This window comes from Gobio gobio (genome assembly GCF_949357685.1).
Source record: "Gobio gobio genome assembly, chromosome: 4".
Taxonomy (NCBI): Eukaryota; Metazoa; Chordata; class Actinopteri; order Cypriniformes; family Gobionidae; genus Gobio; species Gobio gobio.
The window spans coordinates 48,110,835-48,127,221 of NC_137100.1; the positions used below are offsets into that span (position 1 = coordinate 48,110,835).

At 40.3% G+C, this 16,387-nt stretch overlaps 2 protein-coding genes across 12 annotated transcripts in view; one reads left to right on the forward strand and one right to left on the reverse strand.

The window, feature by feature from the left end:
- LOC307124498 (globoside alpha-1,3-N-acetylgalactosaminyltransferase 1-like) overlaps positions 1 to 8,769 on the forward strand; it is a 40,040-nt gene extending 31,271 nt beyond the window's left edge. For 8 of the 11 annotated variants that reach the window (XM_079813720.1, XM_079813728.1, XM_079813724.1 and 5 more), the window contains 3 exons: positions 6,672 to 6,701; positions 6,808 to 6,945; positions 7,350 to 8,769. In XM_079813720.1, the coding sequence (XP_079669846.1) occupies positions 6,672 to 6,701; positions 6,808 to 6,945; positions 7,350 to 8,040 (859 nt within the window). In that variant the 3' untranslated portion in view covers positions 8,041 to 8,769. Of the gene's footprint in view, positions 1 to 1,091; positions 1,286 to 6,671; positions 6,702 to 6,807; positions 6,946 to 7,349 lie in introns of all 11 variants that reach the window. The other 3 variants (XM_079813722.1, XM_079813721.1, XM_079813730.1) reach the window with 1 other exon arrangement.
- A 462-nt stretch (positions 8,770 to 9,231) lies between these two features.
- On the reverse strand, positions 9,232 to 12,569 carry LOC307125429 (uncharacterized protein; the record flags this gene model as incomplete). Its single annotated transcript, XM_079815279.1, has 6 exons — positions 12,514 to 12,569; positions 11,314 to 11,494; positions 10,856 to 11,035; positions 10,678 to 10,770; positions 10,398 to 10,463; positions 9,232 to 9,401 (listed from the first exon to the last, which is right to left on the reverse strand). Exons 1-6 carry the CDS (start codon positions 12,514 to 12,516, stop codon positions 9,232 to 9,234), a joined length of 693 nt encoding a protein of 230 aa, XP_079671405.1. The 5' UTR covers positions 12,517 to 12,569.
- Positions 12,570 to 16,387: the final 3,818 nt, after the last annotated feature.

A 16,387-nucleotide genomic window follows, 5' to 3' on the forward strand; every position in this document is an offset into this window, starting at 1 on the left:
GGCAGTTGAGTATCAGTTGCGCTGGGACCGGAACTCGGACATCTTTAGGTTTCAACGCCATAGAGATGCATTGGAAAATCCGAAGCTCTCAGCGGTTTGATGGTGTTTATGCTACAAAAATGGCAAAACGATGTGCCTGGGGTACTGCAACACTGATTCCAGGTATCCTGAGAGGATTTTCTGGTGGTCACACTCTCATTAAGTTACGATTAAGTTAGTGATTCCCTGCTAACATAATAACTAACTGTTCTCACGTCATGTAACATTAACAGTGTAGGTCAAAAACACATAAATGAAGGTCTGCATTTCAGTACCTCTCCATATTAAACTGGTTAAATGTACATTAATTTAATCTTACCCTGCGGTACATGTGTTGATGTACATTGTAGCGATCGTGACGACCGTAACACGAGGCTTCTCCCGTTTGCATTGTGATCTGTAAATCTGTTAGTAATGTTAGTTGTATGAGTGTTTTTGTATAATTTGCTGTGTATGTTAATGATAATGCAACGGAGAGAGAGAGTTTGTGAATGAGACGTTAATGCTCACTTCTGCTTTGTTTGTTCAACTCTTACGGTGATTTTTTTTTTTTTTGTTGAGTGAAAAACAATGTAATAAACTTCATAAACCATCAGTAAAGTTTGGCCATCATTCAGACAGGGTCCGCTATATTGTTCAAAAACAACTTGGGATAAGGTGTTCACACTGACAGCTGTCATTGTAAGACTGTTAGCAACGCCGTTTGTTTGTCCGAGTTAGCAACAGTATCTAAGGGGGGCGGGGCTTACCGATAGGTCAATTGGAAGGTGGCCTGGTCTGATAAATCACATTTTCTTTTACATCACATGGATGGCATTGTGCAATCCAAAGCATTGCGATCTCCTGCTGGGAAACCTTGGGTCCTGCCATCCTTGTGGATGTTACTTTGACACGTACCACCTACCTATGTACACCCTTTCATGGAAACGTTATTCCCTGGTGGCTGTGGCCTCTTTCAGCAGGATAATGCGCCCGGCCACAAAAAATGGTTCAGGAATGGTTTGAGGAGCACAACAAGTTTGAGGTGTTGACTTGGACTCCATTTTCCCCAGATCTCAATCTAATCGAGCATGTGCTGAACAAACAATCCGATCCATGGAGGCCCCACCACGCAACTTAGAGGACTTAAAGTATCTGCTGCTAACATCTTGGTGACAGATACCACATCCTGGAATGTTTTCCTCAAAAAACGTAATTTCTTTTCGACTGAAGAAAGAAAGACATTAACATCTGGGATGACATGGGGGTGAGTAAATTGTCAGGAAATTTTAATTTTGAAGTGAACTAATTCTTTAAACTGATACTCGTTTGTGTTACTCGCATTTTCACAGTTTCCCCTATTAAACCTAGTCATGCCGTAGGCTATTTTGCCACTCAGTCTGGTTGAGGGAGTGTGTGTTCTGGCGAGAAAGTGACATCAATGCATACCCTCTATTGGTTTTTGATTTGTCGTTAGAGAATTTCACTTGACTCACATGATTCCCTAAATGAATTATAATATTCTGAACAATGGAGTTCCATTTACTTTTATTTACTATTAAATAGTTTTAATGTAAGATTAGGCCAAACTAGCTGATATGGTGTTTTATTGAGAATTTGAGAATGTTTTATTGAACGTTTTTAAACAAAATCAATTATTTGGTACACCACATTAATATTTTTGCAGACAACACATACAGCAGGAAAACATAGGGCAGGAACTCTGCTCTCTATCATAATATGGAGCTCTTTGTCTCTGGATCTTTGTGCTGCTATTTGTGTCTGCTATTTGTGTGTGGATTTGAGTCCTATAGCTTCGATCACTTCAAGATCAAACTCTCTTCACCCATGACACCTGAATCAAAAAATTCTGGTAATGAGATTAGCATTAGCAAATCGTCGTCTCTGATGCGGTGGTGGAACTGCGCCGCACCACAGATCTAGCTCTCCGTGCCACCAAACAAAGTGGCTGCCGCAATCGGTCAATCGATGGCGCTGATGTTGGCCACAGAGAGACATCTGTGGTTGAACTTGGCTGATATCGGGGAGAAAGAAAAGGACTTTCTCCTCGATTCACCAGTTTTGCCCTCTGAACTTTTCGCCACCTTCGTTGGTGCGGTGGTGAGAAAGTTTGGGGAGGCAAAGGCGCGTTAGGCAGGAGGAAGGAGGCGTCCTCTCAGACTAGAGGTAGGTTTGATGCCGCCGCTAGGTTTAGCTTATAAACAGCTTTTGGCCTTTGGGCTGTTTGCCAACTCAGGATAGAGTAGTTTGTCTCCTCTATATTAAAAGCATTAGAGTGTATATTGACTAGAGACTAATGCTGGAGCTTCAGACAGATCTTATGTCCGGCCCTCGGGACCTTTGACACTGTTTGTCCTGAGAACATCGCTCCCCTGGCCTTTGATACAGGCTGAGTGTTTTGCCTCCTCTCATGTGAGAGTCTTTTCTCTTGAGGCTGCTGGTCCTCCGAGCCTCAGGTAAAGATCTATGCTTGCAGGCTGGCCCTCACCAGGGCCGCCTCGGTAGCTGGCCTAGGCTATACTAGGGATGATGGAGGTGCTTTGCTAAAGCAATGCCGCCTCTGGCCCTTCACTATGTGAATGTAGGCTTTCTAGCATCCCTAATGTCAGCCTCCTCTCATGGTGAGAGTCGTTTGGCCAAGGCCCGTCCCCTTTCTGCATTCTGGGGTGAGTTGAGTAATACAGATTAGGCTGTCTTTCGCTTCACAAAGAGACTGTTTGCTTTGTTTGACCCTGCCCCTCAGAGCTAGCTTCATGGACATAGGCTGCCAGGTAGGCTACAGTCAGCTCGCTGATCTAATAAAGATCAAGCGACGGGTTGTATGTGGGTGGTTTTTAAGCAGAAACCCACTCCCCTAGGCTGGATGCAGATACAATTTCTGTCACATCTAGAGCCACTGGCAGGCCCTCACCCTGTAAATTTCAGGGTCATGTGGTTAGTACTCCCCTACTAAAGCAGGGTGCTTCTGAGTACTCTGTATCATTCTGCTTTACACCACTATGGCTCGTGTCGAGTGGAAATTTCTAACCTTCACTTCATGCTGGTTCTAGAAGTATGCTCCCTTTAAGCTAAAGCATTGTCATGAGCTGACGCCCATGCACACAGATGGTAGGCCCCTGAATCTGGGGGCTCCATTGAGGCAGGGTGGTGTAAGTTGTACTCCTCTTGCTTAAAGGGTTTATTGCAATTTTACTGAGTACACTGCCGTTGGCAATGTAGTTAGGTACCAGGTCTGTAGGCACTGTGTAAACCGCTTATCTGCCAGCAAAGACTGCGCTGTCTCGTAGTAGGCCTCAGCAGGCCTCCATGACGGCCAGCCTCAGAAGGGCTTGCTAGGCCAGCTTGCTGCAAGCGGTTGGCCTTGGCAGTCCGTGCAGTAGACTCGTACTGTCAGGTGGTTGGCCTTATCAGGCCATCCTGAGACTGAGCCCCAGAAAGCCTGGGTTCATAGCAGACAGTTTTTAACTTGCTATCAGGTAGTAGGCCACGCCAGGCCTCCCTGAAGGCGAGTTCACGAGATTGGGCACTAAATAGCTAGCATGACTCTGGCAGCTAACACGACTTGCTATCAGGTAGTAGGCCTCACCAGGCCTCCCTGAAGGCGAGTTCCAGAGATTGGGCACTAAACAGCTAGCATGACTCTGGCAACTAGTGGATGCTTTCTATCAGTTGATCTGGCCTTAGCAGGCAGCATCTGAAGGCGAGTTCGCACCCTAGCATGATGAAAGTGATGACTTTTCAGCTACTGGTTCCCTCCAGAAGGGAACCAATTGGTATCTAGCCTATAGCCTGGTCTACCTACCAGGTCAGGGTCGGTGCTCCCCTCACTGAGGGTCACTTGTGAGTACTCAGCCTCATGAGTCTGGTCAGATGGTCACAGGCCTCTTGTGAGGCCTCCCAGTTAGATTAGCTTTGTAGATCCTTGAATCGAGCAGATAGACTCCCCTCGCTAGCAAGGGTTGTAAAGCGCTACACTGAGTATTGCTCTCCAGGATACCAGTCTCTCAGATCCGGTCTGAGTTAATTACTGCCAGTTTCGCAGAACCTCTATCTGGATGCCTTTAGGGATGCACCGAAATGAAAATTCTTGGCCGAAGCCAAATAATAATAAAACACTTGGCCGAAGCCAAACACAGAACGCGTTTTTTCTAGTTTTTTTCCATTTATTTAGCCAATTTTTCACCATTGCATAAATGTGATTTTTTACTATTTTGTCTTGCTTTAAAAAAAAAAAAAAAAACTTTTTTTTTTTTTTTTTTTACAAAACTACAATTTAAAAATATTTATTTAACACTGAACATTTTTAGCATTCCAGCAGACATTATACAAACAAATCACAATATATATTATCTTATCTTTGGCCTATTATGCCTACAGGTATCATAATCACATCATAATCAAAATTTGTTTGTTTGTTCATGAGAGGTTTTGCGAGCCTGTATAACTCAGCACTGAATAAAAACTCTGGCGGTTTGAGCAGTGAGTGGAGCCTGACTAACTTAAAACATATTGGCCATTGCGTACAAAAGATCAACAACTGTCAGCACTGCAGAAACACGTTGTAAATGGACACACTTGACGTTCTACAGACACAAATATGCACTGGAGCATTTGCCAATATATTATTACAGGATCAACTGAGGGTTCTCTTGCTTGCAATTGAGGGTGCTTAGACAATTCAGCAGAACAGTATCTACAAACGGCCATTTCTGCGTCTTTCTCGGACACTTAAAGCCGTCCGCATCAGCGCGAGGTTGCGCGCTGCAAAAATGACGTCATTGCAGAGTGCCAAGCGGAGGCTCGCACTGCGGAGCCAGACGAAAGTATAAACAAGGCTTCCACACACACGTGCTGCATTGCTGCATTTAGAAGCGTGTGCGCCTCTCTCACGCACGCTGGTTGCTATTGATCGCGTTATCAAAAACCGCATTGTTCTGTCTTTTCACTTATTCGGCCGAATAATTTTGGTTGCCGAACATTCGGTGCATCCCTAGATGCCTTACCTATAGGCAAGTGTCCAGAGGCTCTGTTTCTAAACAGACAGGTTGTTGGCCAGACTGAAGTGTCCAATGTAAGTGACACCAGGTCAGGCCTTCCTGGTGGCATTTGTGTGAATATATTCAACCCCGAGTAGTGATTAGCTGGGGCTCCCTCGGGTTCCCTAGCCACATTCCCTTAAAGGGACCCCTTCTGTTGAAGTGGTTGGTTCCAGGCCTTTGAGCGGCCTGGGTAGGATTTCATTTAAAGTGTATGAAGGTTTCCTCTTGAGGCTTATAGCTTGGGCTATGACCGTAGGTAATGCTGTCACTGACAGCCCATTGTGACTCAAGGGAGAGTGGTTCTGGAATTTCAGTTGAATTTGCTGGTTCTGACAGTTGTCACTGCCACTGGCATGCACTCCCCTCAGCATGGCGGCGTGGGTATATCATTCCCCAAAGTGTCCTACGCAGTGTGAGTTCCCTTTGAAAGGGAACTTCTCAGGTTACGTATGTAACCTATTTTCCCCTGAGAAGAGAAAAACAAGAACTTGTGAAGAGAGCAATCCCTTTATTTTCTCAAATCTAAATAAAACAGAACGCCTCAACAGTCAAAAAAATTTACTTTCACTGTTGTTAGTTGCACTCAAATCCTCTTCGTTCACATAACTTAAAAAATTCATGTAAGTAAATGAACTTAAATTTACTGAGTTGTTTCTACTAAAAATTAGTATTGTCAGCTTTACCTAAGTGTTTGTTCGGTCGACATTAATTTAGTACATAGTTAATTTTTATAAGGTAAATTAAATCGATAAATGTATTCACCTAACATAATAAACTTTTATACATTTAACATATCATTATTTTTTAAATAAACTGCACATATAAATATTATGTAACAGTGACAAATTAAAATGGTTTGTATTTAGAGACATCTTGTCACCTTTACTTTACTTTCTTTTGTTCATCTAACTAAATTGTTATTTGTAAAAATGACTCAATATAGTTGCGTGGAACCACTTGAAGCTGTTTTTTTGAGTAAATTCAACAAGTAATTTTTTTGAGTGAATATTGCAATAAATTCAGGTTGACACAACAGCCTCTTAAATGTCTACAAACACTAAATCTCAGTTAAGCGCAAGTACACAAAAAGGGCATAAGTAAACCAGTATCCTTCAAAAAGGTCTCTTCAATATAATGGATACGTAAAATAAAGTTAAGTAAAAAAAATGATATTATATATTTGATACTCAGTCAAAATGCAAAGTAGCCAAAAAGAGAAGTACAATAACTAATTACATTTACTCAAATATTTTGCACCACTGGCTATTACATATCATTTGGCAGTAAAAATTGTTGCATATTTTATTGGTTCAGTATTGAAACATCAAAATATGTAAATCAAGCTCTGTAAAACACCTAATTGCATGATTATTTGTTGTACTAAGTGTGTCCCATCGGGTTATCAAAAGTTGACTTAAAAGATACCATACACGTTTTACCATAGAAAGATTCAGCAATTATATAATCAGCGATCATCAAAATCTTCTTGAAAAGTAGATGGAGGATCACAACAGACTAGAGTACTGAGGAACAACAAGCTGCGATTGTTTTTTCAACTTTTTTGTTGTTGTTGTTGTTGTTGTTTTTGTACAGGCTTTCATACAAACAACCTAGTGTGTTTGAGTAAGTATGAACAGTTGTTTAATGCAAATTTGTTTTAAAATATTGCTTTTCAGTACATTTGGATCTGCATTTCATTCATGTGAATGAATTTCTTCGTTTAAAACAGCCTAGATGAAGAAGTTGTTCCCTTGACACCATGGTTAGCCCCAATTGTATGGGAAGGAACTTTTGATCCCATGCTGATTGATTCAATATATAAGCAACAAAACATCACCATAGCAACTACAGTGTTCGCTCTTGGAAAGTGAGTTCTTTAATCTTTCAGTGATCTTCATTGGCTATGTATTGCATTTATTCATCCTCTTGTCATTTCAAACCTTTATGACTTTCTACTATGGAACATAAAAAAGCCATTCAAACTTTGAACATGGTTTAATTCTATTTACTTACCCCAGTGACAGCTAACGGTCACAGTGTCTAATTGTGTATATCTGCTTTTATTGAGATTGTGCTTGGTAACGCCATGCAGTGAATTTTTCAACTTTAGTGTTTGAAAGTCTTTTTTCAGTTCTTGTGTAGGATAAATTAGACTTGGGTTCTTTACGGTGCTTTCCCCAGGCCATCAATACACCAATGCTCTTTTTTTAGGGCAATTGAATTGCTATTTTATTTATTACTTTTCTGTCTCTCTCCCTGTCTGTTTTTCAGGTACACACAGTTTCTTAAAGATTTCCTGGAGTCTGCGGAGCAGAATTACTTTGTTGGATTTCGTGTGCATTATTATGTGTTCACTGATCAACCAGAACAGGTTCCTGAAGTGAAAATGGGTGAAGAACATAATCTGACGGTGTTGAAAGTCCCTAGTTCTAACAGATGGCAGGATATCAGTTTGAGCAGGATGGCAAGACTGGAGAAACTGATTGAGAGTCGATTGATCAATGAAGCCGACTACGTTTTCAGCCTTGATGTGGATTCAAAGTTCTATGGTCGCTGGGGGGTGGAGACTTTGGGTCGTCTGATAGGTGTGATACATCCATGGTTTTATGGTTACCCTCGTGAACAATTCACATATGAACGCAGGCCAGAGTCTCAAGCGTTCATTCCTTATTCTGAGGGTGATTATTATTATGGTGGGGCTGTGATCGGTGGCTTAGTGGAAGATGTATATCAGCTTGCTAAAACCTGCCGGGAGCAGCTGGACATTGATGCATCTAAATCCATTGAGGCAGCATGGCAGGAGGAGTCTCATTTGAACAAGTACTTCATTTGTAACAAACCCAGTAAACTGCTTTCACCTGAGTATCTGTGGGATGACAAAAAATGGAAACCAGAGGAGATCAAAATCATTCGCTTCTCTCAAGTTCTTAAAAACTATGCTGAAATTCGTCCAAACCCTTAGCAGCTGCTAAATGGATGGAAAGTATGCACTTTATTTTACATTGGTATAAAAAAAACTTGTGGCCAATATGTTTTTATTAGTTATAATTAAACATTTGTATTGCAAATCCTGTTGTAATTTGTTATTTGGATGAAACTTGATAAACTTGATATGCATGAGCAGTGATAAACTAAACATCACCTGTTGCTAAATTTTCAAAGCTTATCTCATAAAGCATACATTTTTCATTCTAAATTCCAATTATAGCTCACTCTAAAAAACAGCCGCTGGCTATGAGGGTGCAGAGTATGCCAGGCATATAGAAAATAACTCGCTCCATACTGCAGGGTTATACTTTTGTTTGCATACTCCTTTGAGGGAATTTTAGACAAAGCATGAAATCAAGACAAGTCTCAAGTTATTCTCATGTTAATTTCAAGTTAATTTTGAGTTACCTTTTAATTGGAAATGTGTCAAATGTTTGTCTAGATAGTGTATATAACTTAAGACTGGCTGCTCTGAGTGATAAATTATTCCATCTCTGTATTAGAAGCTTACTGTGGTGCACTGTAGTGTGGTACTTTGATATGTTTGACATTTCTTTATTTTTGCCTTTTGGAATGTAATGTCTTCTTGAAAATAGGAAGGAAAATTGTTAATTATACAATTTTTGTAATGGTGTTAGACTTTCTGTTTGTCGGCTCCAGCGGCCGTATTGCTTATTTTCTATTAAAAGACTTGATTACCTGCCTTCGCCTTTTGGGTCCTCTCTCTCATCCCTGATAGAATAACCTGGCCATACTCATGGACCCAGCGAAGGAGAACCCTTTTCAGACTGCCCTCGAGATGCAGGGGGCCATGCTGGGCAAGCACGAGGAGGAGTTGAATGCCGCCCGTCACGCCGTTGAGACGCCCTCCAGGTGGCCGATCTTTCTATCCAACTGAGTCGTTCCCGGGCTGAGTCGTCTTCTTCAAAGCCTCTCGACACACACGAACCCAGAGTCAACAACCCACCCTGTTATGCTGGTGAGCCCACCGAATGCCGTTCTTTCCTGACTCAATGTGAGGTTGTGTTTTCGCTACAGCCCCTGACTTATTCCAAGGATCGCTCCCGGATCGCTTATGTGGTCTCTCTCCTGACGGGATGAGCAAGGGAATGGGGAACGGCCGTGTGGAACGCTGAGGCGGTTTGTCTGGGTCAGTACACTCGCTTCAAGGAGGAGATGCTTCGAGTGTTTGACCGTTCCGCCTACGGTACTGAAGCCTTGCGCCTTTTTTCAACTCTCCGCCAGGGAGGGAGGTCTGTCGCGGATTTCTCTTTTGAGTTTCGCACACTGGCCACCTCTTGTGACTGGCACGAATCCGCACTGGTCGCTCGTTTCCTGGAGGGTTTAAGCAGTGGTTAAAGGGTTAGTTCACCCAAAAATGAAAATTCTGTCATGAATTACTCACCCTCATGTCGTTCGACACCCGTAAGACCTCCGTTCATATTCGGAACACAAATGAAGATATTTTTGTTGAAAGCTGATGGCTGAGAAAGGCTTCAGATAGGCCTCCATTGGCATTCAGTACATTAATACTCCCAAGACCCAGAAAAGGCACTTAAAACATTGTTACAAAGTCCATCTCACCACAGTGACTCTACAATCATTTTACGATGCGACGACAATAGTTTTTGTGCGCAAAAAAAATCAAAATAACACCTTTATCCAACTTGTTATTGCCTTCCGTGTGTGCCTCCATGACGCATGCGCGAGAATATGACGTAGCGCCGGGGTTCGGGAATCCATGAAATGCACACTTTAGTCCCATTTTGAGAACTACGCCGAGACCTAAAGCACGATCAATGTAGAATCCAACAGCTTAGACACGCGCGTCTTCCTCTCCTTGTCATCAAATCGCTTCTGGGTCATCTGTCCGAACGCCGGATCTGCGTCATATTCTCGCGCATGCGTCGTGGAGGCACACACGGAAGGCAATAACAAGTTGGATCAGGGGACCCAAAACATTGTAAGGGTCTTCATAAAATTCATAAAAAACATAAATATTAATATATTCAAACATTGTTACAGTCACATTTTTAAGTTCTTGATAGAGACATTTAAGTGTTTATATTTGGGTTTTTTTATCTGTAGTATGGGATTTGTATTTCTTTGTAAAACAGAATTCTTTGTAAAGCTTCTATAAAACTAATAAATTTGAACTAAAAATGTTTATCTTCAGGTTTACATGTCCAACATTACTCCTTAGCTAAAGGTTCATCATATATGGTGGGTTTTGGCAATATAAAGTGTAAAAACCTCTGCATAGTAACACATTATACACACCATTAATACATGAATTTATCTTTTGAATATGTGTGTATATGTTTAAATCACCTGAGACATCAGAGCTTGTGGGCTTGGGATCATCCTCATCTTTTTTCCCACTTCTCTGAAGAGTATCTTTAAAGATAGATCATGCAGAAGAAAAATATTTTATATTAAATAAAAGTTTAGTTAAAAAGTTAAAACACTGTCACACTGAACTTTCTGAATGAGCTGAATATTGACTAATGTTCAAAAGAAGAAAAAAACAAACTAATAAAAAATGGATTGAAAAAACATAAAAGCGCTTTAGCAAGTTCAAAGTTCTACATCAAAGTTAAAACAGGCTAACCATGGTATATAGGAGGTTTGGGCAGTGGGACATTTCTTGACTTCAGACCAGATTGCTTCACTTCATTTCCTGACTGCTTCAAGTTCATATCATCTGTTTAGTACATAAAAATAAAGAATGATCACAGAGTTATGGCTAAATTGTTTTCTGCATACCAATCATTTCAATATATACAGACCTTCACAGGAAGATGTCTCTGAATTGATGTCACTTTCATTACAGAGCTTATTTTTCCTTTTTCTCTTCTCACGTAATTCCACAACTGCAGGGTCTGTCATTGAATAAGTAATTGAGTCCTCTGCTGCTGAGACCCCCGTTGTGTAATCTGAGATGTATTGATTTGCTTGATCATAGTCTCCTGTAAGTGGTAAATTTATGTATACTATGTGTATAATGGAAATTCAGTCAACTATTTATTCATCATTGAATACATAAATATATTATGATTAGTAAATTTATAAGACCACCTATCATAATATTGAGAAAAAAATCTTCCAGAAATGTTAAATACTTATGTAAAACTAAAATTGTGATTGTCTTATATTAAGCACAACAACTTGAATTTGTGTTCTTATACCCACATTTCAGCATCACATTCATTTTCAATTCAAATGCACCATTATTGCAACTTCTTACCAATTGATGGTCCAACGATCTTCACAATGTCATAAACCTTCCAGTTAGGGTTTGGTGGAGAATTGTTTTTAATGTTTGAGAGTGATGATGTCCATCGACACTTCAATGTTCCATTGTCATCAAAAATCCAACTGATTGGTACAACAGATGTCTGTCCATCACCGAATAAACAAATTCGATACTGAAAGACGCACACACGCGCGCACACACACACACACACACACACACACACACACACACACACACACACACACACACACACACACACACACACACACACACACACACACACACACACACACACACACACACACACACACACACACACACACACACACACACACACACACACACACACACACACACACACACACACACCTTAATTTTTGTTTCCAAATCCTAACAGGCCAAAAAGAACTTCTGTATTAGTAAAACATTATATGAAACACATAAATCTTTTACACATTTTTTTAGTTTGAGAGGACAACCTTAGCCACTCTCACTGATTACTGTATTTGATAATTGTTTAAGAAGTCTTCTTTGGACAATTGTTGTGCATCCTAAAGAAAGTGTGTATCATAAAGTACTTTAAACTACACTTTTGTAGATCTACACTTTACATTCTTAATGATGTAGTGTTGCATCTGATGTCTGGGTAAAGTTGCTTGTTATGTTAATAAGAGGATGAATGTCAGTCACTTTGAGTTTTGGTAAATGGGAAGTGACGTTGAAGCTTTTAACATAAAACAGCTACAGTTCTGCAGATAGAAGTTGTTGTTAAAAAACTAGTCATATAGCGTGGTGAAATAAGGCTTTTTATCTTTAATATGAGTATCTAAGAGTAGGCGTACTTCATCTTTTTATCCAAAGAGCAATGATAGTTTGAATGAGCAACCAGTGCAGCATTCTTGCTTACTGTTGTTTTACAGCGCTTGTTAATTATTGAAATATAAGTATAAATAAAAAAAATGTATATATTGAAATATAAAGTTAGTAATGTTGTAATGATCTGACTTAACAGGCCTAACAATTCACAAATACTGATATGCAAACTAGCTGCAGCTAGCAATTTTGGTGTGATTACTGAAGGTAAAAGGGCTGGTGCACATGTAGCATGTGTGAGCAGTACTCTGCTAAAAAAAAAAAAAAAAAAGACCAGACCACATTGCACATCTAAAAGTTTGTAAATAGGCCACTCACCATTTCTGCGGTGTAACAATACCATGCACAACTTTTTCTTCTTCTTTACATGTTTTATGGTGGTTGGAAGACCAGCTTAGATGGTGCATTTACCACCGCCAACTGGACCGGAGTGTGAAGCATTCACAATGAGCTCACGCTTTACACACATGCTGAGGATCACAGTATGAGAATCAGATGAACTCACAATGAGCTCACGCTTTACACACATGCTGAGGATCACAGTATGAGAATCAGATGAACTCACAATGAGCTCACGCTTTACACACATGCTGAGGATCACAGTATGAGAATCAGATGAACTCACAATGAGCTCACGCTTTACACACATGCTGAGGATCACAGTATGAGAATCAGATGAACTCACAATGAGCTCACGCTTTACACACATGCTGAGGATCACAGTATGAGGATCAGATGAACTCATGTTGAGCTCACGCTTTACACACATGCTGAGGATCACAGTATGAGGATCAGATGAACTCATGTTGAGCTCACGCTTTACACACATGCTGAGGATCACAGTATGAGGATCAGATGAACTCACCTTGAGCTCACGCTTTACACACATGCTGAGGATCACAGTATGAGGATCAGATGAACTCACCTTGAGCTCACGCTTTACACACATGCTGAGGATCACAGTATGAGGATCAGATGAACTCACCTTGAGCTCACGCTTTACACACATGCTGAGGATCACAGTATGAGGATCAGATGAACTCACCTTGAGCTCACGCTTTACACACATGCTGAGGATCACAGTATGAGGATCAGATGAACTCACCTTGAGCTCACGCTTTACACACATGCTGAGGATCACAGTATGAGGATCAGATGAACTCACCTTGAGCTCACGCTTTACACACATGCTGAGGATCACAGTATGAGGATCAGATGAACTCACCTTGAGCTCAGGCTTTACACACATGCTGAGGATCACAGTATGAGGATTGTGTGATGTCACTGTGATCATCGCATGATCTCACGTGTTGACTGGGCAGCCATCAGCTTTCAACAAAAATATCTTCATTTGTGTTCCGAATATGAACGGCGCAGAGGGGGGGTGGATCCGGCGACTCAAAATGCAGGTTGGAGGTAACGGAACAAAAAAAAATTTACACTGCATATAGCAGTGCTTCTCAATCTTTTTTCAATAACGTACCCCCTATCATTTTTTTTTTCTCAGCCAAGTTATTAAAAATCTACAGAGCCCCTAAAGGGACCTTTGCAAAAAATAAAAATATACAGATTTTCGAGTGTGCACGAGAAACTATCGCGTGCGCACGAGAAACGTATTGCGTGCGCAAGAGAAACTTATCTGCCTTATAATTTCCGGTTTGCGTACAATTTGACACAGGAGATCTACACCTGTGCAAGAAGGAATGCACATTTTGATTCTCTATGCCATGTGACAGTGATATCCCTTGATCGTTTGTGTTTTTTTTAATCATTACTTTATTAGCCTAATTGGGTGGGCAGAAAGCTATGCCATAATCAGAAATATATATATATTTTTTTTAGCAAAGTAGTACTACAACTAAGAAACAAATGTGTACAAAGTTGCACATGTCAGGATTAGTCTAAAAATGTGTGTTAAACTCACAGCACACGCAGTGATGAAGCGCAGCATTCAGAGAGACGCCATCATGAGCTGCTCGCGTTAACAATGTGCATTGCTTAACTAGTCTATTTCTTTTCTTAACTAGAAGTTAAAGAAAAGTAGACATTTCAAGCTTTCTATACAAATATTTCTCATGTCTGTGAGGCAGTAGCTGCTGAGTTTCGTTATGAGATGCACTCCAGCTCATGTGCAATGCATGTTATCGCTCCCGCGCGACTTCATCTCACCCTTATAATCGGCTATTACTCTATTTGCTTGTTATTTATTAAATCCAAGAAACTGGCTGACGAAACCTTGATTAAAATTAAGATACAATTTATACAAAACGAAATTCATTTTAAAGAAGGGCTTCATACAAAACGAAATTTAATATTAAACAAAATATAAAAAACACCAAACTACTTTCTGACCCACTGGCATCTTTGCACTTTTCATAATCAGATGAAATTTAAAAATAACATTATAATATTTAAACATAAATATTAAACAAAATACATTGTTTAATGGCTACAACAAGTAGGCTTTTAGTACAGATGCATGTCATGTCTGAGCGGGATTTGAGCTAGCATTGTTTTACCAGTGAACGGTTCATGAGCGTGCGCCTGCATAGAGCGGATTATTGAGCTATTTTTACATTTCATCTGAAAAAAAGTTATGACTATAGTGATGTGCCCAGTCAGATGTGCCCATGTGTGTGTGTGTGTGTGTGTGTGTATAACATTTTTGCTATAAAAAACAATTGTAATAAAAGATAGGATCATAAGATGCACAAATTCGGGTGACATGATTTTTTACCACTTTTTTTAAATTATTTTTTTATTTTAATATTCTCATTATTATCAATGTTGATAAAAAAAATTACAGTTCTGCTGCTTAATATTTTTGTGGAAACTGACTTTATGATCATTGGATTTTTTTTTTTTTATGAGGGCAGGTAACAAACAAAAAAAATTATAAATACACATCTGAATTGAATGAGGATATTTATTTCGTCTTTTTGAAAGGTATCTTTTCTTGTTTTTTTTTTGTTCAGCCATTTTGTCAGTGCCTCAGCCTGTAGACGTGTTTTGATTGCTAATCCACATCAGATGACAATGAAGTGCTCCTTATATTTCAGCACTTCGCAAATGGACAGCAACTCTTAAGTAGCGCGTTCTCGCGCGTTCATGTTAAGTACATTTTTACACACGTGGAATTACTGCGAGTGATCGTAACTTCGCTCGTAGAACATGCTCTTTAGAGCTAAGATACATCGTTATTGGGAAAACCTGGGCTGCATTTCCCGATAAAGTTGTCTCTTATAGCTACAAAGACTCTAAAGGTATAACTTAACTAAAGGTAGGCTATACCACTTCTAGGCGTGTTCCCCGAACTAAACCTTAGGAGGTTGCTTAAGGTATACCTTCTGAAGTGCGACGTTAGCAGGCGCTGTCCGTGGCGGCGGTGCTGAATTAGTTTATCAATGGCTCAAAAATCGATTATTAAATTAAATAGACTCCATAATGGTTAGCCAGCTGAAATACCTTTGTATAATATAGGCTAATTAAAAAGCGAACAGCCATCAGTGTAATGACAATAGTATTATTTGCCTGAAAACAATTCAATTAGCAGAATCATATTCGTAAAGACTGAGATGTAAAGAGTGGCCACTATCGGAATGAACTGTCAATAGTGATATGGTATAGCTAAGAGTGCTCCAGACCAACCTTACGAACGAATGTCTTACAGAAGGTATTCTTAACTAAGATCGTTTCGGGAAACACGTATTAACGATAAGATACACCTTAAGGTTTAACTTAAGAACGACGTAGTGTTAAGAAGGTTTCGGGAAATCCAGCCCAGGGCTTTCTCGCGGCTCGCATCAGCAGAGCATTGCATCGTCAATAGACCGCAAAACAAACAAGGCCGCGTGTATTTCAGAACATGCACTGCACGGGTGCGAAATGTAAAAAAATAAAATAAATACACTGCATCAATTGTTTTCACAAGCAGTTATTTTTCGGACTATTAAATTAACCAAGAAAAAAAAGAAGAAAAACACTCAATAGTGACATATGAGGTGCCGGATTCAATAAAAAAGGTTCCGGATCCAACATCGGCGGTGCCGGAATATGTTCCGGCTCAAATTAAGCCCTGGGTTTAAGTGCAGACATCAAGGATGAAGTACTCTCGCGGGAGACACCGACCCGTCTTGACTCTCTGATCGACCTGGCTCTCCGCGTGGTGAGGCGTATTGACCTGCGCTGCCGC